General features: G+C 46.4%; 1 protein-coding gene across 1 annotated transcript in view; it reads left to right on the forward strand.

The window, feature by feature from the left end:
• Positions 1-22,229, forward strand: part of CGN (cingulin) — a 72,904-nt gene extending 50,675 nt beyond the window's left edge. The window contains exons 10-22 of the mRNA XM_082275723.1: positions 3,329-3,455; positions 7,821-8,033; positions 11,179-11,391; positions 11,603-11,809; positions 13,012-13,269; positions 13,399-13,569; positions 14,042-14,203; positions 15,502-15,591; positions 16,515-16,598; positions 18,081-18,199; positions 18,863-18,971; positions 19,684-19,847; positions 21,533-22,229. Coding sequence (XP_082131849.1) covers positions 3,329-3,455; positions 7,821-8,033; positions 11,179-11,391; positions 11,603-11,809; positions 13,012-13,269; positions 13,399-13,569; positions 14,042-14,203; positions 15,502-15,591; positions 16,515-16,598; positions 18,081-18,199; positions 18,863-18,971; positions 19,684-19,847; positions 21,533-21,659 — 2,044 coding nt within the window. The 3' untranslated portion in view covers positions 21,660-22,229. The remainder of the gene's footprint in view (positions 1-3,328; positions 3,456-7,820; positions 8,034-11,178; positions 11,392-11,602; positions 11,810-13,011; positions 13,270-13,398; positions 13,570-14,041; positions 14,204-15,501; positions 15,592-16,514; positions 16,599-18,080; positions 18,200-18,862; positions 18,972-19,683; positions 19,848-21,532) is intronic.
• Positions 22,230-22,907: the final 678 nt, after the last annotated feature.

A 22,907-nucleotide genomic window follows, 5' to 3' on the forward strand; every position in this document is an offset into this window, starting at 1 on the left:
TAAAAAGACCTGGCTCATGTTCAGCATTCCAATTTATCACTAGGGGTTTCAGTAAGGTTGCGGTCCGGACTCTTCCCACACTAAACTGGTCAAACCATGTCTTTTTATGGAGATGGCCACCATTTACGAGGTCAGGTACTGATGTTGGATTAGAAGACCTGGTTTACACATTGGACCTCACGTTGGGAACCAAAATAGGACCTGGCTCACAATCCGTGTTCCAGTTCATCACAAGGTTGGTCAGTAGGGTTGAGGTCAGGGCTTTGTGCAGGACACTCAAGTTCCTCCAAACCAAACTGGTCGAACCAAGTCTTTTATGGAGCTGGCCACCATTTATGGCATTGGTTACTGATGTTGGATGAGAAGACCTGGCTTGCCATCTTCATTCCAATTCATCCCAAAGGTGTTCAGTAGGGTTGAGGTCAGGGTTCTGTGCAGGTCATTGAAATTCCTCAATGTCAAACCATGTCTTTATGGAGCTGGCTTTGTACACGGGGGCACAGTCCACATAATAGGATTATCACAAGGCTGGCAAGGCTGGAAACATTTTAATACAGAATGCATCCATGTTGCATGAGGCTATATCGGCGATCTTAATCAAAGCAACCGCACAGCAGAGACAGTTCTCTCTCTCGTGCTCTCGTTTTCTCTCTCTCTCTCTCTCTCTCTCTCTCTCTCTCGTTTCTCTCTCTCTCTCGTTCTCGTGTTCTCTCTCGTTCTCGTGTTCTCTCTCGTTCTCGTGTTCTCTCTCGTTCTCGTGTTCTCTCTCTCTCTCTCTCTCTCTCTCTCTCTCTTCTCTCTCTCTCTCTCTCTCTCTCTCTCTCTCTCTCTCTCTCTCTCTCTCTCTCTCTCTCTCTCTCTCTCTCCCTCCTCTCTCTCTCTCTCTCTCTCTCTCTCTCTCTCTCTCTTTTCTCTCTCTCTCTCTTTTCTCTCTCTTCTCTCTTTTCTCTCTCTCTCTCTTTTTCTCTCTCTCTCTCTTTTTCTCTCTCTCTCTCTCTTTTTCTCTCTCTCTCTCGTTTTCTCTCTCGTTTTCTCTCTCTCTCTCTCTCGTTCTCTCTCTCTCTCTCTCTTTTCTCTTCTCTCTCTCTTCTCTCTCTCTCTCTCTCTCTCTCTCTCTCTCTCTCTCTCTCTCTCGTTTTTCTCTCTCTCTCTCTCTCTCGTTTCTCTCTCTCTCTCTCTCTCGTTTTCTCTCTCTCTCTCTCTCTCTCTCTCTCTCTCTCTCTCTCTCTCTCGTTTTCTCTCTCTCTCTCTCTCTCTCTCTCTCTCTCTCGTTCTCTCTCTCCGTTTCTCTCTCTCTCTCTCTCTCTCTCTCTCTCTCTCTCTCTCGTTTTTCTCTCTCTCGTTTTCTCTCTCTGTTCTCTCGTGTTCAAATTCAGTTGTAAAAAGCATGGGTTAGGGAGTCATTCCTTTTTAACTTCATAAGCTGTGTCTGTAATCTGAGCTCCAGCAAAATGGTTTGCTTTTCAGAAAAGCAGTCAAGCAAAGGGCTTATATACTTGTTGGATGAAAAGAATAACTATGCAATATATCATATATTTACAGTGCCTTGAAAAAGTATTCACACCCCACCTGCATATAATTGTGGAAGGAAAATGATACAAATAAATCTGTGAAAAGTGGGGCTGCATTTGTATTCACCCCCCAGAGTCAATACTTTGTAGAACCGCCTTTCCCTGCAATTACAGCTGCAAGTCTTTTTGGGGATGCCTCTACCAGCTTTGCACATCTAGAGAGGACATTTCTGCCCATTCTTCTTTGCAGAATATCTCAAGCTCTGTCAGATTGGATGGAGAGCGTCTGAACAGCAATTTTTAATCTTGCCACAGATTCTCAATGTGATTTAGGTCTGGACTGTGACTGGGCCATTCTAACACATGAAACCATTCCATTGTAGCTCTGGCTGGATGTTTCGGGTCGTTGTCCTGCTGGAAGGAGAACCTCCGCCCCAGTCTCAAGTCTTTTCTTCTAAGATTGTCCTGTATTTGGCTCCATCTTCCCATCAACTCTGTCCAGCTTCCCTGTCCCTGCTGAAGAAAAGCATTCCCACAACATGATGCTGCCACCACCATGTTTCACAGTGGGGATGGTGTGTTCAGGGTGATGCGCAGTGTTAGTTTTCCCCCACACATAGCGTTTTGCTTTTAGGCCAAAAGGTTCATTTTTGGTCTCCTCTGAGCAGAGCTCCTTCTTCCATATGTTTTCTGTGTCCCCCACATGGCTTCTCCCAAACTGCAAACAGGACTTCTTATGGCTTTCTTCCACCAATGGCTTTCTTCTTCTCACTCTTCCATAAAGGGCAGATTTGTGGAGCGCACGACTAATAGTTTTCCTGTGGACAGATTCTCCCACCTGAGCTGTGGATCTCTGAAGCTCCTCCAGAGTTCCCATGGGCCTCTTGGCTGCTTTTCGGATGAATGCTCTCCTTGCCCGGCCGGTCAGTTTAGGTGGACGGCCATGTCTTGGTAGGGGCCCGGCCAGTCAGTTTAGGTGGACGGCCATGTCTTGGTAGGGCCCGGCCGGTCAGTTTAGGTGGTTGGCCATGTCTTGGTAAGGTTGCAGTTGTGCCATACTCTTTCTATTTTCTGATGATGGATTGAACAGCGCTCCGTGAGATGGTCAAAGCTTTGGATTTTTTTTTTTTTTTTCAACCTAACCCTGCTTTATACTTCTCCACAACTTTATCCCTGACCTGTCTGTTAGAGGACCTTTTAGTGATCAAAGGAACACACCAAACCTCTGAGGGCTTCACAGAACAGCTGTATTTATACTGAGATTAAGTTTATACACAGATGGAGTTTATTTACTAATTAGGTGACTTCTAAAGACAATTGGTTCCATTAGATTGTAGTTAGGGGTATCAGAGTAAAGGGGGGGGGGGTGAATACAAATGCCCCCCCCCCCCACACTTTTCAAAGATTTATTTGTATTATTTATCATTTTCCTTCCACTTCACAATTCTGTGCCACTTTGTGTCGGTCTATCACATAAAATCCCAATAAAATACTTTAACTTTTTTAGTTGTAACATGAGAAAATGTGGAAAATGTCAAGGGGTGTGAATACTTTAAGGAACTGTTAATAAAAAGATGACTGAAGTAGTAGTAAATCCCCTTAAATCTGGAGCTTAGACACTCCCTGCTATCCCCACAAATATCAGTGTACTGAGCTGATCGGGAGAGGCACTCCCTGTACAATAATTTTGTATATGTGGGCAGAAATTGGGACTTATTACGATGCATTCACCTTCACTATTTATGCTTTTCTTCAAAATTATTGTTCTATTATCTTTATTCTATCTCACCTATGTCCGGGGGATGGGGTTGTTTCAGGGTCTTGCAGCTCCAGACGGAGAAGGAAGAATTCGAGGATGAGCTGAGTGAGTTGAAAGCTCAGTTTGCCGATGTGCAAAACAAGAAAGGCTCAATGGAGGCCGGGGAGGTGGAGGCTACCAAGAAGGTTCGTATGTAATTCAAAAAGCTGCCTTTTCCGTGTGTGTCCGTTTTCGGATCTATTTACAAGAACTCTTTTACAGTCTAATATGGGTATTCTTTTTGTTCAATCTTAAGTTTTTTCAGGAGTAGTATGAAAGGATTTGGGGTTTTTATTTGCTCATATTGGTCAGTCACACTCTATCTGCCCTTTTTAGGAAATAAAGTTTTCCGGGGCTACCCACATTTCTTTGTATTTTGCCTAAACACAACATGGTGTACATAATATAACTGGGTACTAATATTTATAGGTGTACATAATATAACTGGGTACTAATATTTATAGGTGTACATAATATAACTGGGTACTAATATTTATAGGTGTACATAATATAACTGGGTACTAATATTTATAAGTAAGGTTGATCCAGGGAATATTTGATTGCCTCTCGGGGGATCAGGAAGGATTTTTTTTTCCCCCTGCTGTAGCAAATTGGATCATGCTTTGCTGGGGTTTTTCTTCTTCCTCCTGGATCAACTGCGGGTATAGGATTGTGTATATAGGATTGTATGGTTGGGGCGGGTATAGGATTGTGTATATAGGATTGTATGGTTGGGGCGGGTATAGGATTGTGTATATAGGATTGTATGGTTGGGGAGGGTATAGGATTGTGTATATGGGAGTGTATGGTTGGGGAGGGTATAGGATTGTGTATATAGGATTGTATGGTTGGGGTGGGTATGGGATTGTAGGGTTGGGGAGGGTATAGGATTGTGTATATGGGATTGTAGGGTTGGGGAGGGTATAGGATTGTGTATATAGGATTGTATGGTTGGGGCGGGTATAGGATGGTGTATATGGGATTGTATGGTCGGGGTATGTATATGGGATTGTATGGTTGGGGCGGGTATAGGATTGTGTATATGGGATTGTAGGGTTGGGGAGGGTATAGGATTGTGTATATAGGATTGTATGGTTGGGGCGGGTATAGGCTGGTGTATATGGGATTGTATGGTCGGGGTATGTATATGGGATTGTATGGTTGGGGCGGGTATAGGATTGTGTATATGGGATTGTAGGGTTGGGGAGGGTATAGGATAGTGTATATAGGATTGTATGGTTGGGGCGGGTATAGGATGGTGTATATGGGATTGTATGGTTGGGGTATGTATATGGGATTGTATGGTTGGGGCGGGTATAGGATTGTGTATATGGGATTGTATGGTTGTTTTTCTTGTTTTTTATTGGTTGAGCTGGATTGGCTTGGGTCTTTTTTTCAACCTGACTAAATATGTAACCTCTGATATATTGTGTTTTTTGCCTTTGTCTAAATATGCCTTTGAAAACCTTTTTACCCCAGGAGAACCCTTTAAATTATTTTTAGATCTTGGGGAGCCCTAATTAAAATTAACTGATTGGAGGCCAGTGGAAATGACCCCATTGCCACCTCTCCACTCTTCCACCTTGCCATGGTGGTCAGAATGTCACCCTTACAGACTGTTTAAAAAGATTGGGATTCAGGTGGTGGTGGCCCTCAAAGGTCTAAGGGGTCAGATGGAATAAGCATATTGGAGACCCTATAAAAAGGCCAGAGGTATCCATCAGAAAAATAAAAATAAAGGAATGGTCTGGTTACCACCAAAGCACACCTCCATCCCAATATTCACATAGAAGCAAAAAGAGTTTGGCCCGCGGGACTTTAAATATGTTGGAGTAAGCAGTAAAAGTCTTATTGACCCGTGAGTATTTGGTACTCTTCTGAGTCCATACTTTATTGAACCTTTTTAATTCCTTTACCTTTTACTGCTTACTCCAACATACTGTTTTCCTGTAGATATTTCTTGAATACATTGATCTCTGAAGAAGAATGTTTTAGCTCTCGAAACGCGTCAGTTCATGGTAAAGTACATTCTAATATTATGGAACCCCAATATGATGATAAGGCTATTACTGTAACCAAGCTGTAACACCAAGATGTATGCCAATATGTGATGTACCACTTTCTATGTTGTATACTATTTACTATTTATATTTTAGCCACTGAGCTACGTCATGTGATACCAAACACATGACATCATTGTTATAATTTGTTTATAGAGTACAATAAAGAACCAACATTGCTACATTTACACAATTGTGTATTTCATTGATCTCCAGCCACTAGCACATACCTCATTTAAAGTCCCGCGGGCCAAACTTTTTGCTTCCATCAGAAAAAGAAGGGGAGAGGCGGGAGAGCTATTATAGTGTAGCATGTATCTAAATGTCGTTATTTCCTCAATTAGGAGAAAGGATAAAAAGAAAGGGAAATGATTCACATCTGGTGAGGTTGCGTGATCCAGGCAGGGAGAACCGGTCCATGAGAGCGCAGGTGAAGGAAAAAAAAACCATCTCTACACAGGGTGAGATCAGTTGCTCTTGATGCTGCGGGGGGTCTCAATCCTGGATCCTCTATGGCAACCTACTTGTGCAACAGAGGAACCCTTGAAATTATTTTTCCGGTCTCAGAGAACCCCTCCCAAAAATGACCATATCTACATCTCATGGTACATTAGCGTGATGATCGGTGGGAAGAATGTTCCTTACACTTGTGGTCATTGGGAAGAATTAACCCTTTTACAGATGGCTAAAAAGATCAATGATATCAGTGGGAATTTATCGGAGATGCAGAAATTGCTCAAGAAACTCCTAGCATCTTCTGATGAACCCTAGGCTTCCATGGAACCCTGGTTGAGAAACTCTTCTCTATGGGTTATTAGGTGGGCACTGCACTGGTAGGATCAGAGGAAGTAAAAAGCCCATTGGTGAAATTAAATAACTCTGACTCATCCTTAGGCTCCATGTAACACGGGACGTTGTTAAAAGTCCCTTTTGAATGCTGGAATTTTTAGGACGTTTAAAACATCCGTTAGGTCGCGTTTAGCGGGCGTTTGCGTTTAGAACCGTTCCTAGAGGTAAAAAAAATCATTCCCCTTTAAAATGGAAAAACGCAAAACGCGGGTCGTCGCGTTCGGACGCGTTTTTGCGTTTGAAACGCCGGGAAACACGCGTTCGAACGCAAATAATTGCGTTTCAAAAAACGTCCCTGAACTCAACTGCCTGCAAATGACTGTAAACGACCATTTGTACATGGACAGATAAGATAACATGCAGGTGGGTTCAGGGGCTTCTGAAAAAAACGCCCATTTCCAGCGTCCCGTGTACATGGACCCTAAGACGCACTACATTGGGTGTCTCTGCCATTCATTTCTCCGTTGGGCTTTTTACCTCCTCTCATCCTACCAGTAAAAAGATCGATGGTGTCCTGCATCTGGAATTGTAAAATGGCATTGGCCCTGAAGATAGGCAGGAACCATGTAATGGGAGGTCAATCAGCCATAGCTCAAACACCTAGAAAACTTTGGAGGAAAGAATGCCACCTTCACAGACCGCTAAAAAGATAATTGGGATTCAGCTGGTGGTGAGGGGGCAGATCGCAAAAGCAGATTGGAAACCCATAAAAAGGCCTGAGGTATCCACCGGAAAAAGGAGAGAGGTGGAAGAGCCCTTATAGTGTAGTATGTATACAAATGTCGGTATTTCCTTCATTTGGAGAAATGGAAAAAAAAAGAAAGGGAAATGACTCGCATCTGCGTGACCCAGGCAGGGAGAGCCAACTGTCCATGAGCACTGGTGGAGAGAAGGCCCCCCCGGTGGAGAGGAGGCCCCCCCGGTGGAGAGAAGGCCCCCGTCTCCACATGGGGTGAGATCAGTTCCTCTTGATGTCGTGAGGGTCCCAATCCTGGATCCTCTATGGCAACCTTTCTCAACCTTTTTAATCCTTGAAATGATTTTTTGGTCTCGGAGAACCCATATGTACATCTCCATGGTACATTAGTGTGATGGTCAGTGGGAAGAATGCTCCTTACACTTGTAATAGTTGCTAAAAAAAGTCGGCTTTATACTCTAGTATATACGGTAATCCATTTTGGAATAAGGCTGTAACATAAAATGTGGAAAAAGTGAAGCGCTGTGAATACTCCCCGGATGCGCTGAAACTGCAGAGAACTTTATCAGACGGAAGGCAATCTAAACCAATAAACAACGGTCAGGGTTCTGCAGGAATAAGGAAATAAACTATTTGCAAACTGGCTTTATTGCCTGAATATATAAATGTAGCCAATATTTGTTGGAGATCTATCGTTGAGGTTTATTCCATAACTGTGTGTACGTTATTGGACTGTAAATAGGCTGAAATACAACCTTTACACCATTCAGCATGCTGCTGCTGCTAGATCTGAAAGTGTATTTATTTTCTATCCCATGAGAAAAATCCAACCGATTTATTTACCAAAGGAAAGTGATCTGAACCGCCCCAGATTCTTTATCCCCCATCTGTCCTATCTTCGGCAGGAACTGCAGCGCTTCCAAGAAGAGCTACGCCAGCTGTCTCAGGAGAAGCAGAGGGTGGAGGAAACTGTGCAAAAGCGGGACAGGGAGCTTTTTGCCCTGAAGGGGGCGCTGAAAGACGAGGTGTCCGAACACGACCACGAGATGGAGACACTGCGAGAGCAGCACAGCCGTGAGCTGCAGCAGACCAAGAAAAGCTATGAAGACAGGCTGAAGGTAAGGAGACCTTATACACTGAGATGTGCAGGATGGACTAAACTGCACCGGGGAGCTTACACTCTAATGTAATTTATATAGTTCTGACATATACCGTAGTGCTGTACAGGGATCACTGAGCCAGTCACATCAGTCTCTGTACCAGAGGAGCTTACACTCTAATGTCCCCTCCACCCACAGTCACATCAATCTCTGTACCAGAGGAGCTTACACTCTAATGTCCCCTCCCCCACAGTCACATCAGTCTCTGTACCAGAGGAGCTTACACTCTAATGCCCCCTCCCCCACAGTCACATCAGTCTCTGTATCAGAGGAGCTTACACTCTAATGTCCCCTCCCCCCAGCAGTCACACATTATTATTATACATTAATAATAGCTCTGACATATACCGCAGCGCAGTACAGAGATCACTGACAGTATGGTGGGAACTGAACCCAGGAACAACTGCTGCAAGGCCAGAATCCTGCCCTCTATTCATATACAGTGCCTTGAAAATGTATTCATACCCCTTGAAATTTCCCATATTTTGTCATGTTACAACCAAAGATGTATTCTATTGGGATTTTATGTGATAGACCGACAAAAAGTGGCCATAATTGTGAAGTAGAAGGAAAATGATAAATGATACAAATCTGTGAAAAGTGTGCGGGGGCATTTGTATTCACCCCCCCCCCCTTTACTCTGATACCCCTAACTAAAATCTAGTGGGACCAATTGCCTTCAGAAGTCACCCAATTAGTAAATAGAATCCACCTGTGTGTCATTTAATCTCAGTATAAATACAGCTGTTCTGTGAAGCCCTCAGAGGTTTGTTAGAGAACCTTAGTGAAGGCCAAGGAACACAGCAGACAGGTCAGGGATAAAGTTGTGGAGAAGTATAAAGCAGGGTTAGGTTATAAAAAGATCTCTCAAGCTTTGACCATCTCACAGAGCGCTGTTCAATCCATCATGGGAAAATGGAAAGAGTATGGCACAACTGCAACCCTACCAAGACATGGCCGTCCACCTAAACTGACCGGCCGGGCCCCTACCAAGACATGGCCGTCCACCTAAACTGACCAGCCGAGCCCCTACCAAGACATGGCCGTCCACCTAAACTGATCGGCCGGGCCCCTACCAAGACATGGCCGTCCACCTAAACTGACCAGCCGAGCCCCTACCAAGACATGGCCGTCCACCTAAACTGACCAGCCGAGCCCCTACCAAGACATGGCCGTCCACCTAAACTGATCGGCCAAGCAAGGAGAGCATTAATAAGAGAAGCAGCCAAGAGGCTCATGGGAACTCGGGAGGAGCTGCAGAGATCCACAGCTCAGGTGGGAGAATCTGTCCACAGGACAACTATTAGTCGTGTGCTCCACAAATCTGCCCTTTATGGAAGAGTGAGAAGAAGAAAGCCATTGGTGGAAGAAAGACATAAGAAGTCCTGTTTGCAGTTTGGGAGAAGCCATGTGGGGGACACAGCAAACATGTGGAAGAAAAAGCTCTGCTCAGAGGAGACCAAAATTCAAATTTTTGGCCTAAAAGCAAAACGCTATGTTTGGGGGGAAAACTAATGCCCCGTACACACGTGCAGATCGTCGGCCGAACGATGGCCGTCTTTTGTCCCCGGGCTGTCGGTGTCTGTTGAAAAGTGCAAAAGACTGCACAAGAATTTTGTCCGCCGACTGCAGAAGTGATGTCATGTGATTAACTTTCCCTGTGATTTTTCTTTTCTGAGCATGCCCAGTCTTGCAAATCTGTTGTCTGTCGGCCGAATTCTGTATTGACTGGCGAACAATCGGCCGCTCTGGTGTCGGCATACAAGAATTTTAATGCTTGCACAACAGATTCTGTTCGGCCGAAAGTGCGCTGTCAGAAGCATCATACTAACAAGCCTACAATCGGCCGTTCGGTCGTCGGCCGAAGCTTTTCGGCCGACAATCTGCACGTGTGTACGGGCCTTTACATTGCACACCATCCCCACCGTGAAACATGGTGGTGGCAGCATCATGTTGTGGGGCTTTTCATCAGCAGGGACAGGGAAGCTGGTCAGAGTTGATGGGAAGATGGATGGAGCCAAATACAGGGCAATCTTAGAAGAAAACCTGTTAGTCTGCAAAAGACTTGAGATTGGGGCGGAGGTTCACCTTCCAGCAGGACAACAACCCGAAACATTCAGCCAGAGCTACAATGGAATGGTTTACATCAAAGCATATTCATGTGTTAGAATGGCCCAGTCACAGTCCAGACCTAAATCACATTGAGAATCTGTGGCAAGACTAGAAAATTGCTGATCACAGACGCTCTCCATCCAATCTGACAGAGCTTGAGATATTCTGCAAAGAAGAATGGGCAGAAATGTCCTCTCTAGATGTGCAAAGCTGGTAGAGACATCCCCAAAAAGACTTGCAGCTGTAATTGCAGTGAAAAGGGGGTTCTATTCTAAGCATTGACTCCAGAGGGGGTTGAATGAATACAAATTCCCCCCCCCCCCCCACACACACACACCCCACACACCCCACACACCCCACACACCCCACACACCCCACACACCCCACACACACCACACACACCACACACCCCACACACACACACACACACACACACACACTTTTTACAGATTTATTTGTGTATAATTTATCATTTTCCTTCCATTTTACAATTATGTGGCACTTTGTGTCGGTCTATCACATAAAATCTCAATAAATTACATTCGTTTTTGGTTGTAACATGAGAAAATGTAGAAAATTTCAATTGAATACTTTACTTTTTCAAGGCACTGTATAACACTGAGGTATTTGGTGAAGAGCCAGCAATTTGTCCTCCCGCAAAAAGTCACTTTGATACATCGAGTGGAGTGTAAAGAGTGCAGTGCCTTGCGCATTTCGGCAATAAGCCATAATCATTGCCATAGCCATTGGCTATGATGAAGGTCTATTGACGAAACTCTTAAGCCGGTGTACTTTGTACACTCTACTCGATGGAATAAAGTGACTTTTCCGGAAGGGACGAGTTTCTGGCTCTTCACCTTCTATACCTTCAGGTTCCATTAGTGTTGGGAAGACACTCCTGAGCAGGAGCACTGTCAGTCCACCTCCTTTGGGAATCTGTCTAGGCGTTGCACTCTTCTTTTCATGACTTATAACGCTGTCTCACCTACAGGAGTCGCAGAGCTTCCAGGATCAGATACACCAGATGTCTCAGGAAATGCAGAGGTTGGAGGAGACTATGCACCAACGGGACAGGGAGCTCTCCGCCCTGAAGGGGGCGCTAAAAGACGAGGTGTCTGGACATGACCGCGAGACGGAAAAACTACGAGAGAAGTACAGCCGTGAGGTTCAGCAAACCAAGAGGGACTACGATGAGCTTCTAAAGGTAAGGCAGCTGTTGACCATGTTCTTCATAAAGTAGAATGAGATAAGAAAAGTGTTACTCATGGAATCTGATTCGGAGCTTGGGAAACAGACGGTCAACTGTTGGTACCGGTCACTTGCTGTGACCACAGTATATACACTGCAGCGTGAATGGGGGGCATTTATCACTAAACACATACTCAGAGGTGGAGTTTCTCCTTTGATTCCCCTAGATGAAGAAGAAGATGGAAGATGAGAAGGCGGAGTTTGAGCGCGCAAGACAGATTATTGAGAACAATCTGCAGGACGCGCGGGATGAAAATGACGACCTTAGGAGACAGATCCTGGGGCTGGAGGCTCAGGTGAAGGAGTTGAAGACATTCTGTGATGACCTGCAGAGGGCCGAGGGTCGTCTTAAGGAAAAAATCAGCAGAATGGAGGTGACTATGAATATATCTATAGATGTACATCTGATCCACCATCACCCTACAGAGCAATGTACTGTGCACTGGCTCTGAGGGCGATAATATAGTATCCATCATTGATGAGCACCGCTCTTGTTCTATACTTTCCCTAATGTCAAGACAGGTTTCTGGTGGCTAGACGCAATACACTATATGGCCAAATGTTTATCAACACGTGAACATCACAACTCTATGATCTTGTTGGACCTCCCATTCGAAAAACCATGGCCATTAACAACTTCCATTAACCACTTTTTTTTTTTTTTTTTTTACTCCTAGAAAATTATAAAAATAAGAGACCTGGCTCGCACATTGGGCACCAAAAAAGAGACCTGGCTCACACGTTGGGCACCAAAAAAGAGACCTGGCTCGCACGTTGGGCACCAAAAAAGAGACCTGGCTCGCACGTTGGGCACCAAAAAAGAGACCTGGCTCACATTTTGGGCCTCGCGTTGGGCACCAAAAAAAGAGACCTAGCTCACACACCGGGCCTCGCGTTGGGCATCAAAAAAAGACCTAGCTCACACACCGGGCCTCACGTTGGGCACCAAAAAAAAAAAAAAGACCCGACTCACAATTGGTGTTCTAGTTCATCCAGAAAAAGGTGTTCCGTAGGGTTGAGGTCAGAGCTCTGTGTAGGACACTCGAGTTCCTCCACAGCGAGCTTATCGCACCATGTCTTTCTGAAACTGGTTCTACTCTTCTGGGAATGTTTACCACAATTTTGTTCCCATTAGTAAGGGCAGGGCCCGATGTTGGGTGAGACCTGGCTTGTGTGCCACACATTGGGAACCTAAAAAGATCTGGCTCACCATCAGCCTTCCAAATCATCCCAAAGGTATTTAGTAGGGTTGAGGTCAGGGCTCTGTGCAGGATGCTGAAGTTCCTCCACACCACACTGGTTACACCATGTCTTTATGGAGTTGGCTTTGTATGGACTATGAACTTAGTGATTTGAGGGGATGGCCACCTCTTCTCAGACTTAGTGGCTAAACCTATTCTGCGTTCTTGCTCTTGGTCAATGACCAGTATTGCAGTCAGGATAAGACCACCACCCCTAGGCCCAGCCAGGAGTGGAAGCTTCCATATCTATCCTCAGAGTTATGTTTACAAAGAATAAGCAATCTGTAGTTAGACGACTTGTCAGGGAATGACCTATTTTTTGTCTTGATTCTCAGACCGAGAAGAAGAGAATGGAGGAATCTCTGGGGCAAGCCACAGACCAAGAACATGAATTTGCCATGACAAGACGGGAGTTGGAGAACCGGCTGGACGAGGCTCAGAGGAGCCTGAAAAGGCTGACGCTGGAGTACGACGAACTACAAGAGTGTTACCAGGAGGAGATGAGGCAGAAGGATCTTCTGAAGAAGACGAAGAATGAGCTGGAGGAGCAGAAGAGGCTGCTGGACAAATCCATGGATAAACTGACCCGAGAGGTAAGCGTGAAGGATTCTGGAGATGCCCGGTCAGTTGGTCCAACTGTATTCGGCGGCCTTTCAATACCCATGGCCTGACCACATTTCTACTTTAAGGTTAATGGTCTTTCTGTGTTTCTTATCCTGCAGCTGGACAGCATGTCGAATGAGTCCCGCGGTTCCCTGCAGATACTTCAGACACAGCTGGAGGAATACAAAGAGAAGTCCCGCAAGGAGGTCAACGAGTCTCAGAGAGAGGCCAAGGAGAGGGCAGCCGAGGCTGAGAGACTGCAACTCAATCTCAGCCGGATGCAAGAAGAGGTGGGGAGCTGGAATCAGAGGCACCTGTCCTAATTATCTTTTCAGAACCTCTACAATATGAGGTCAAAGGATCATTATGTAACAACTGTGGACCCCTCCCAGCAACAATAGACCCCCCCTTCCTTAACAATAGAACCCCCCCCCCCCCCCCCCGCCCCAGCAAAAGTAGGTTTTCCAGCAGCCAGCATTAATAGACCCTCCAACAATAGATACCCCCTCAACAGTAAACCGTGCCATATGCATCTTCAATCTGCAGAGCTGGTGCTGGGCTTTCTTATTGGACAATACAGCATGTGCCACACACAATGAAGCATGGCGCTCTTCACCATAATCTGATGTAAATCTGGATGTCTGTGGAAGGTGTCAAGCAATAAACTGGCTGTAGAGTTATTGGTAGCAGTTGGGAGAAGTTCACCTTCCGGTCACCAGGTGGCGCTGTGGTATCTGACACCGTGTCATTTTACATCCTCAGGTGCAGCGGCTGAAGCAAACTCTGCAGGACAGCCAGGCTGAGAAGGAGAACGCAGTGCTGGACAAGGAACTGGTCAGCCAACGGTTGCAGAATCTGGAGCAGGACCTGGAGACCAAGAGACGCTCCCAGGATGACCGTTCCCGCCAGGTGAAAGTGCTGGAGGTGAGTCCATGTTCTGTCCAATCAGTGCTTTTTTAACCCTTTTGTGTCCACGCATCATTGAAACCAAAATGCCTAGGCCAAATTTAGAAGCACAGCATGTGTCGGTTAACTTGACTATGACATATTTTTCCCATGTAAATACAGTATCTGACAAAAGTAAAGTAAATATTTTCAGGGGTTGGGCTTGTCCCCCCTTAGTTCCAGTGACGGGAACTCTTAAGGCGTCAGCATACCAAGACATTTTGGACGACGCCTTAAGAGTTCTCTTCACTGGAACTAAGGGGGCCAAGCCCAAACCCTAAAAATCCCCCCCTCCACCAAATGATTTGGACCAGTGCGCAAAGAAAGGTCCATAAAGACATGAATGAGCGAGTTTGGGGTGGAGGAACTTGACTGGCCTGCACAAAGTCCTAACCTCAATCTGATTTGAACCAGTGCAAAGGTGTTCTATGGGGTTGAGGTCAGGACTCTGTGCAGCCCAGTCAAGTTCCTCCACCCCAAACTCGCCCATCTTTTTTTCAGGGTTTGGGCTTGGCACCCCTTAGTATCAGTGAAGGGAACTCTTAAGGCGGCGTCCTAAATGTCTTGGTATGCTGACGCCTTTGTGCATTGGTCCAAATCATTTGGTGGAGGGGAGATTATGGTGTGGGATTGTTTTTCAGGGCTTGGGCTTGGCCCCTTAGTTCCAGTGAAGGGAACTCTTAAGGCATCAGCATACCAAGACATTTTGGACAATTTCATGCTCCCAACTTTGTGGGAGGAGTTTGGGGATGGCCCCTTCCTGTTCCAACATGACTGCACACCAGTGCACAAAGCAAGCTCCATAAAGACATGGATGAGCGAGTTTGGGGTGGAGGAACTTGACTGGCCTGCACAGGGTCCTGACCTCAACCCGATAGAACACCTTTGGGATGAATTAGAGCAGAGACTGTGAGCCAGGCCTTCTCCTTCATCAGTGCCTGACCTCACAAATGCGCTTCTGGAAAAATGATGAAACCTTCCCATAGACACTCCTAAACCTTGTGGACGGCCTTCCCAGAAGAGTTGAAGCTGTTATAGCTGCAAAGGGTGGGCCAACTCAATATTGAACCCTACGGACTAAGACTGGGATGCCATTAAAGCACCTTGCGGGCAGGAAGGGGTGAATAAAGCTTTGACCTCCCGACACCGGACAGTCATTTTTTATAGAAAACATTTTTTAGGAGTAAAATTCCAGGAATGTCCCGGAAGCTCCTTGTAGACCTTCTTACAACCGGGGAAGTTAATTGGATAATAATAAGGGGGTTCTATTTCTCCAGGACAAATTGAAGCGTCTGGAGGCGGAGCTGGATGAAGAGAAGAGTACTGTGGAGCTGATGACGGACCGGATGAATCGCAGCCGAGACCAGGTAACCCCAAATCTTAAGAGACCCCCCCCCCCCACAATGGGAATAAAGGCCCCCTTCTGTGTGAATTTCTGAAAATAGCCAATAAGAATAGAGCAGGGACATGTTTCTGTCTAGGGATAATTCTGTAAACAGCGTGTCCTCCAACCAATCATGGTTTGTTTAGCGTTCCCTTAGAGCAGCAGTCCCCAAACTGCAGCCCTTCGCTTGCCTTTATCAATGAGGATCTAATCCTCCACTGACACCAATGATGGGGCACTATTCCTCCCACTGACACCAATGATGGGGCACTATTCCTCCCACTGACACCAATGATGGGGCACCATTCCTCCCACTGACACCAATGATGGGGCACTATTCCTCCCACTGACACCAATGATGGGGCACTATTCCTCCCACTGACACCAATGATGGGGCACCATTCCTCCCACTGACACCAATGATGGGGCACCATTCTTCCCACTGACGCCAATGATGGGGCACCATTCTTCCCACTGACGCCAATGATGGGGCACCATTCTTCCCACTGACGCCAATGATGGGGCACCATTCTTCCCACTGACGCCAATGATGGGGCACCATTCTTCCCACTGACGCCAATGATGGGGCACCATTCTTCCCACTGACGCCAATGATGGGGCACCATTCTTCCCACTGACGCCAATGATGGGGCACCATTCTTCCCACTGACGCCAATGATGGGGCACCATTCTTCCCACTGACGCCAATGATGGGGCACCATTCTTCCCACTGACGCCAATGATGGGGCACCATTCCTCCCACTGACACCATTTTCTATTCCCACGTGCCACAGTCTGTCCCCCATAATTTCTAAGGGGAGTGAACTGGCAAAGTTTGGGGACCCCAGCTGTAGAGGAAAGCCATGTCGTAGTTTCCCTTACTTTAATTTTTCCTCCTTTCTACAGATGGATCAGCTAAGGGCGGAGCTGATGCAGGAGCGAACCAGTCGGCAGGACCTGGAGTGTGACAAAGTGTCTCTTGAAAGACAGGTGGGGGCCCCGCAGAGCGTTTTCTATGATGTCAGTAATATGAACGGAGAAAGTGTTAGCACCTATTTACACTGTTCGTTTTTATGCCTGAGGGCTAAAAATTGCACCCGGCTTGTTTCCTTCTAGCATGCTGTAAGTTGGTGCGTTGAGTGTTGGGTGCAAGAGTTTTGCATGCTCGTTGGGAGGCATTGCCGTTCTTTAATGGCACTCACCCCGAGGTCACATGGTCTGTGCTGGGGATCTTGGGAGACTGATGCGAATTGGCTGCTTCAGTACTGCCCCCGAGTTTCTCTATCAGAAGCAGTGTGGTCAGTGTCTTGGCAGAGATGCCATGCTGAGGATCTTGGGAGGCTGACCAATGGAGACTGATGCTAATCGGCTGCCTCAGAGTCAGTACCCCCCCCCCCCCCGTGTTCCTCTGGCAGAAGCAGTGTGGTCAGTGTCTTGACAGAGATACCATATTGAAGTAAGGCTCCATTCCCAACTAGGTGTCCCGGATCGCGGGCGGAATCCCAAATTTGGGATCACCCTGTGATATATAATTTTTGGTGTGTGTGTGTGTGTGTGTTTTCTAAATTTATTTTTATTTTTTATTTTTTTTTAGTCTATACTTTTTTTATACTTTCTTCTTTTTGTTAACTTATTTTTAATTTAACTACTTATTTTTCTAACATTTATAAGTGGATTTGTGTTTAAAATCAAAGAGCAGTTTCACTTGGGGGAGAAGGGCAGGAGAGGAGGATCTGGCAGGGGGAGAGGTCCCCGGGAGCAATGTGACTGGTGAAGACATGGCCGGGAGAGGTCCCCTGGAGCAATGTGACTGGTGGGGACATGGCTCTGGAGAGGAGCAGTCTGACAGGGAGAGGTCCCCGAGAACAATGTGACTAGTGAAGACATGGCCAGGAGAGGTCCCCTGGAGCAATGTGACTGTTGGGGATATGACTAGGAGAAGGCAGTAGAAAGGGGAGTGCAGGTGGTATAAACAAACCTGCAAACTGCTTGTTTGCAGGGTTTACTGAACTAACAAAAACATCCAGTCTTGAAGGACTTGACCCCAAATGTCAGGATCTCATTGGATCGGGACCATTTTTACGGTGTATGCAGCATGCCCACAGTCCAGGAGGAACACAGCATGCCTGGCACAGGAGATGAGCCAATGGTGGCCTACAGCTCTATAGGAGACCTAAAAATCTTTTGGATTACTTCTATGTATGGTTTAGTATGTCTCCCAGCATCCTTCTCTTCTCCAGTTCCTAGTCAAGTGTGTGAGCTTTACCATTCCTGGCTAATGTTGCCCCATCCATCAGTGCAAGTCCTGACCAGTCTGTGCTTTTCACCAATCAGCGTTGAGTCTACACATTCCTGCCAGGGCTTTACCGAGTGTTGCATTCATTTTCTTATCACCAGATATATTTCTTTAGTCTTCTGAGGAAAGTATTCTTTATTTCTAATTTATATGTATATTTATTTTTTTTCTGGAAGAACAAAGATTTGAAGAGCCGCCTGGCTAGCATGGAGGGGCAGCATAAGCCCAGCGCTAACTTGTCCCAGCTGGAGGCCAAATTGCAGGAGGTCCAGGAGAGACTGCAGTCCGAGGAGAGGTACGGGAGGCCGGAAATCATAGCTCCTAATCTGTAAATGCAAGGCCGGGGCACAGGTTCTCTTTCATGGTAGCCCCTTGAGCTTCTCATTCTATCCCTTCACCATTCCAATTGGCCATCAGGAATGAGGAAAGCCCTAGTCAAGCGTTGGAGCTTCCATAGGGCTGAGAGCTCTCTCCCCACTCTTTTGATGTATAAACACCCACTTGCCAAGCAGCATCCCCGTACCCAGCAGTACCAGGTATTGTTTACTTCTGGTGGCTGGATGAAGAAGTCAGAGTGAAGGGAAGTATAAGCTTCTGGTGGGACCACCATTACAGTGACCTTGTTGGTGGCAGAGACAAAGCACAGGTTCACTTTAACAAATGGCGGGTCACCCTTACACCAGTTGTGCTCTTAGGCTGGAGTTCATGTTTATTAAGTAGGCCACACCCAGAGGCTCCTGCCCATCCTCTAATGTCACCCAGGTGTTGTGAAACTCCATGATGAGATGAATCTATGGGATGAGAACAATGCTTGTTGTTGGTGGGGCGGTCAGGGTGGCTCCAGTGTAAACATGCTGTATTGCTATTTTTAACACACCCCAGAATATTGACGAATATAGGTCATCGGGGGCATGGGATGTTTGCTTTCCTGATGAGATTTTCATGCCCTGTCCTCCAGGGAGAAGAGCACCTTGCTGTCTTCCAACCGCAAACTGGAGAGAAAGCTGAAGGAATTGAACATCCAACTGGAAGACGAGAGACTCCAAGTGAATGACCAGAAGGATCAGGTGAGGGAAGGTTAATATTGTGGCTTTACAGTGCTGGGGTCCAAGGTGCAACAACCCCTCTAGGCTGTATGGGGTCAATCAGCTGGTGACTTGCAGACTGCATACTAATCCCACTGCATAGAGGCTGAAGTTGTTCTGCTTCACTATGAGACATGTCACTAGTCTTGTGCTTCACTATGAGACATGTCACTGCCACGGGTCTGGTGTGTAGACAAGGTGTTGGCTTCTGCCTGGTGCTTCTTGCGTAGGAATTTTGTTTGTGTTGGAATCTAAACTACAGTTTCAGTAATGTTTTTTTGTGCAGAAGATATACCATGAGCCCTTAGTTCATGATCCACTACATCAATGTTCTCCAAACTGGGGCCCGGTGGCCGGATGTGGCACTTGCTTGCTTTTATCCGGCCCTTGGGGCAATATTCCCCCTACTGTAAGCAGAAGTGGGGCACTATTCCTCCAACTGACACCGGCAATGGGGCACTATTCCTCCAAATTGCACCGACAATGGAGCACTAGTCCTCCCACTGACACCAATGATGGGGCACTGTTTACTCCCACTGACACCAGGACATTTTCTACTCCTGCTGGCCAAAGTCAGGCCCTCCTTAATTTTGAAGGACAGTAAACTGGTCCTTCTTTTAGAAAGTTTTGAGACCCCTGCACTATAGTGTCACCTTGTATTAATGCACCTCTTGTGTCCTGTCCTCCGTCATAGCTGAACTTGCGGGTGAAGGCTCTAAAGAGACAAGTGGATGAGGCGGAGGAGGAGATCGAGCGTCTGGAAGGGATGCGGAAGAAGGCCGTACGAGAATTGGAGGAACAACACGAGATGAATGAACAGCTACAGGCCCGACTCAAATCAATGGAGAAAGAGACGAGGTAAGAGCGAGTCACCAACCAACAAGCGGAGTTCTGATATCCCAATTATTGAGACACTGCACTGTAATTCTAACGTGGTTTTGTGCCACGAACGAGCGTCCTTCCCCGCAGCCTAGACCTCCCCCTCCTCTCCTACCATTTTATTTTGCCCCTCCCCCCTTCCTCTCCTATATTTATCTTTTTGTCCCCTGTCTTCTTCTATGTTAATCCCTATTCTCTTATCTCCTTTTATTCTTCTTTCTACATACAACCTCCACCTCTTCCACATTCTGTGTCCTCCTGCTTTCCTTCCATGTTACTCTGTATGCCCCCTCTCCTTTCATGCTCGTGTCTCTCCTCTGTTCCATGTTTCTCCCTGTCCCCCCCTCCTCTCCTTTCATGTTACTCTGTATGCTTGCCTCTCCTCTTCTGTTTCTCTCTGTTCCCCCTCCTCTCCTTTTAGATTACTCTGTATGCTCATCGCTCCTCTATTCCATGTTTCTCTTTATGTCCCTCCTACTCTCCTTCCATGTTACTCTCTTCCTCCTCTCCTCTCTCCTTCCATGTTACTCTCTTCCTCCTCTCCTCTCTCCTATGGTATTTTCTTCCTCCTCTCCTCTCTCCTTCCATGTTACTCTCTACATCCCCTTTCTCTGTTCTCTTTTTCCATGTTACTCTCTGTGCACCCCTCTGCTTTCTACATCCCCCCCCCCTTATTCTCCTTTCATTTTTACTTTTCATTCTCTCTCCTCTTGTTCTGTGTTTTTCTTTACATCCCCCTCTCTCTTTCTGCTGTTCTCTCTATTTCCCACCCCTCTCCTTTTATGCTTCTTTCCATGTCTCCTCTCCTTCCATGTTACTCTCTATGCCCTGTCTCTTCCCTCCTTCCATGTTACTCCTATTCCTCCTCTCCTCTCTCCTTCCATGTTACTCTATTCCTCCTCTCCTCTCTCCTTCCACATGTTACTCTCTTCTTCCTCTCCTCTCTCTCCTTCCATGTTACTCTCTACATCCCCTTTCTCTGTTTGTTCTTTTTTCCATGTTACTCTCTGTGCACCCCTCTGCTTTCTACACCCCCCCTTATTTTCCTTCCATTATTACTTTTTATTCTCTCTCCTCTTATTCAGTGTTTTTTTTTTTCTTTACACCCCCCCCCCCCTCTTTCTTTCTGCTGTTCTCTTTATGTCCCACCCCTCTCCTTTTTATGCTTCTTTCCATGTCACCTCTCCTTCCATGTTACTCTCCTTCCATGTTACTCTCTATGCCCCGTCTCTTCCCTCCTTCTATGTTACTCTCTACAGCCCTCCTCCTCTCCTTATGCATTTTTATCTATGTCCCTCTCCTCTCCTTCTATGTTAGTCTCTCTATACCCCTCTCTCTTTTCATTCCTAGTTTCTCTATATATATATATATATATCTATCCCTCCTCCTCGCCTTCCACATTTCTCTTTACATCCCCTTCATCTCCGTCCATATTTATCTATACAATTTCTCTTCACCTCCCATCCTCTTCCTTCACATTTCTCTCCCCACTGTCAGAATACAAAGCCACAGCGGGAGTGGTTCCCCCATCCACCTCCAAATGTGTGGATGGGGAAATCAGATCTTCAGGTGAGGATTACTTTGACCCACGAAATGTATTGTATGATATAATATTACTTCTGAAGTCCACATATCTCCTAATCTGCGGTCCGTTATCTTCACAGGCGAAAGCCAGTCCGTCCCACTGCTGATGATGACTTGAGCTCTGATGGTGAATTTGACGGCAAGTACGACCCAAGTTCTATCACCTCACTGCTGGCGGAGAGTAATCTGCAGACAAGCTCCTGCTGAACAACTGGCCACCAACACAACCCTAAGGCTTTATCATGTGACATGACTGTTATGAGCGCAGCGGGGCCCGGCTTACTGCTACACTTCGTCCGGATTAGACCCAATCAAACTGTGCATCCTTCATCGTCCCAGCTGTCCACCGAGGAGCTTCCATCCTGAATGTACATATTTTGCACTGTTCGGTATCAGCGACATAAAGACTACTGTATGGCTCTGCCTAGCACCTTCCTTCTGAGAATTCGTCATCCCTGGCATCCGCTGTACCAGTGAGAGCACAAGAGGTGAATGTAGCCCGCTGTGCCTTTCCCTGCGTTTTTCTCCCACTTGAAGGTCCGGCCTCCCTGCTGATGTAACCGCCCTCTGCCCGGCCCCTGCTGCGCCTCTGCTCTGTGTGGCCTTGTGATATAAAGACCGTACATGGTGCTAGACCCACCTCTCCAGCTAGACCCACCCAGTGCCTCAACGCTTGTATTACCTCCGCTTGCCAGTAGAGACCGCCGGAGCCTCAAACTTCATTGACTGCCTGCGTCCCTGTCATTGCAATCCCTCATCATCATGGGTGGAGATGCCCAGGGCCCGCAGCCTTTTCTATGTTGCATGTTTGTAGCTCTGTTTTATTACTGGGCTATACGGCTGTAAGCTCTGTTATCGGGGGGGGGGGGGGGGTTGGGCAGGGCAAACAGAAACCGCATGCAAAGAGGACTCGTATGTAAAAGTTGTATTAGGCTTTTTTTTTAAATCACGTTTGTAAGACCTTTTGCGCTAAAGCCATAACTAAGAACTGCCAGCAGATTTCTTCTTCTAATATGAATACAGCCCACAAATAAGGGTGGCAATGGAGGTAGGTTTGCACAAGGTATCGCTTCATCATCCATTAATGGACACCGGATATGTGCTACAGTTGGGTTACAGTGACACCTACAGGAGGGTCTAACACTGGCAAAAAGTCATAACCCTCCCTTACCCAGCATGCCTTAGTTTTTTTTCTTTTCCCTAGTGCCCTAGGAAGATGGATGCCTTCCCATCAGCTCTGCTGAGAAAAAGAAAAAATAGAAATACCCATAAGGCTTTTTCGATGCATTTCCTAAAACCACATACAAAAAATTCAAAACTTCTTTAGCACCCAGTGCTGATTTACATAGTAACCTTATCTTTAAATGGCTTGTTAATACATTTGTCGATCATAAAGTTTTGTATAGGACAGAGAAATACATTGCATCACATCGACGCGTTTCGTAAACCAACAAT

This window comes from Pelophylax lessonae (genome assembly GCF_965119305.1).
Source record: "Pelophylax lessonae genome assembly, chromosome: 13".
Lineage (NCBI taxonomy): Eukaryota > Metazoa > Chordata > Amphibia > Anura > Ranidae > Pelophylax > Pelophylax lessonae.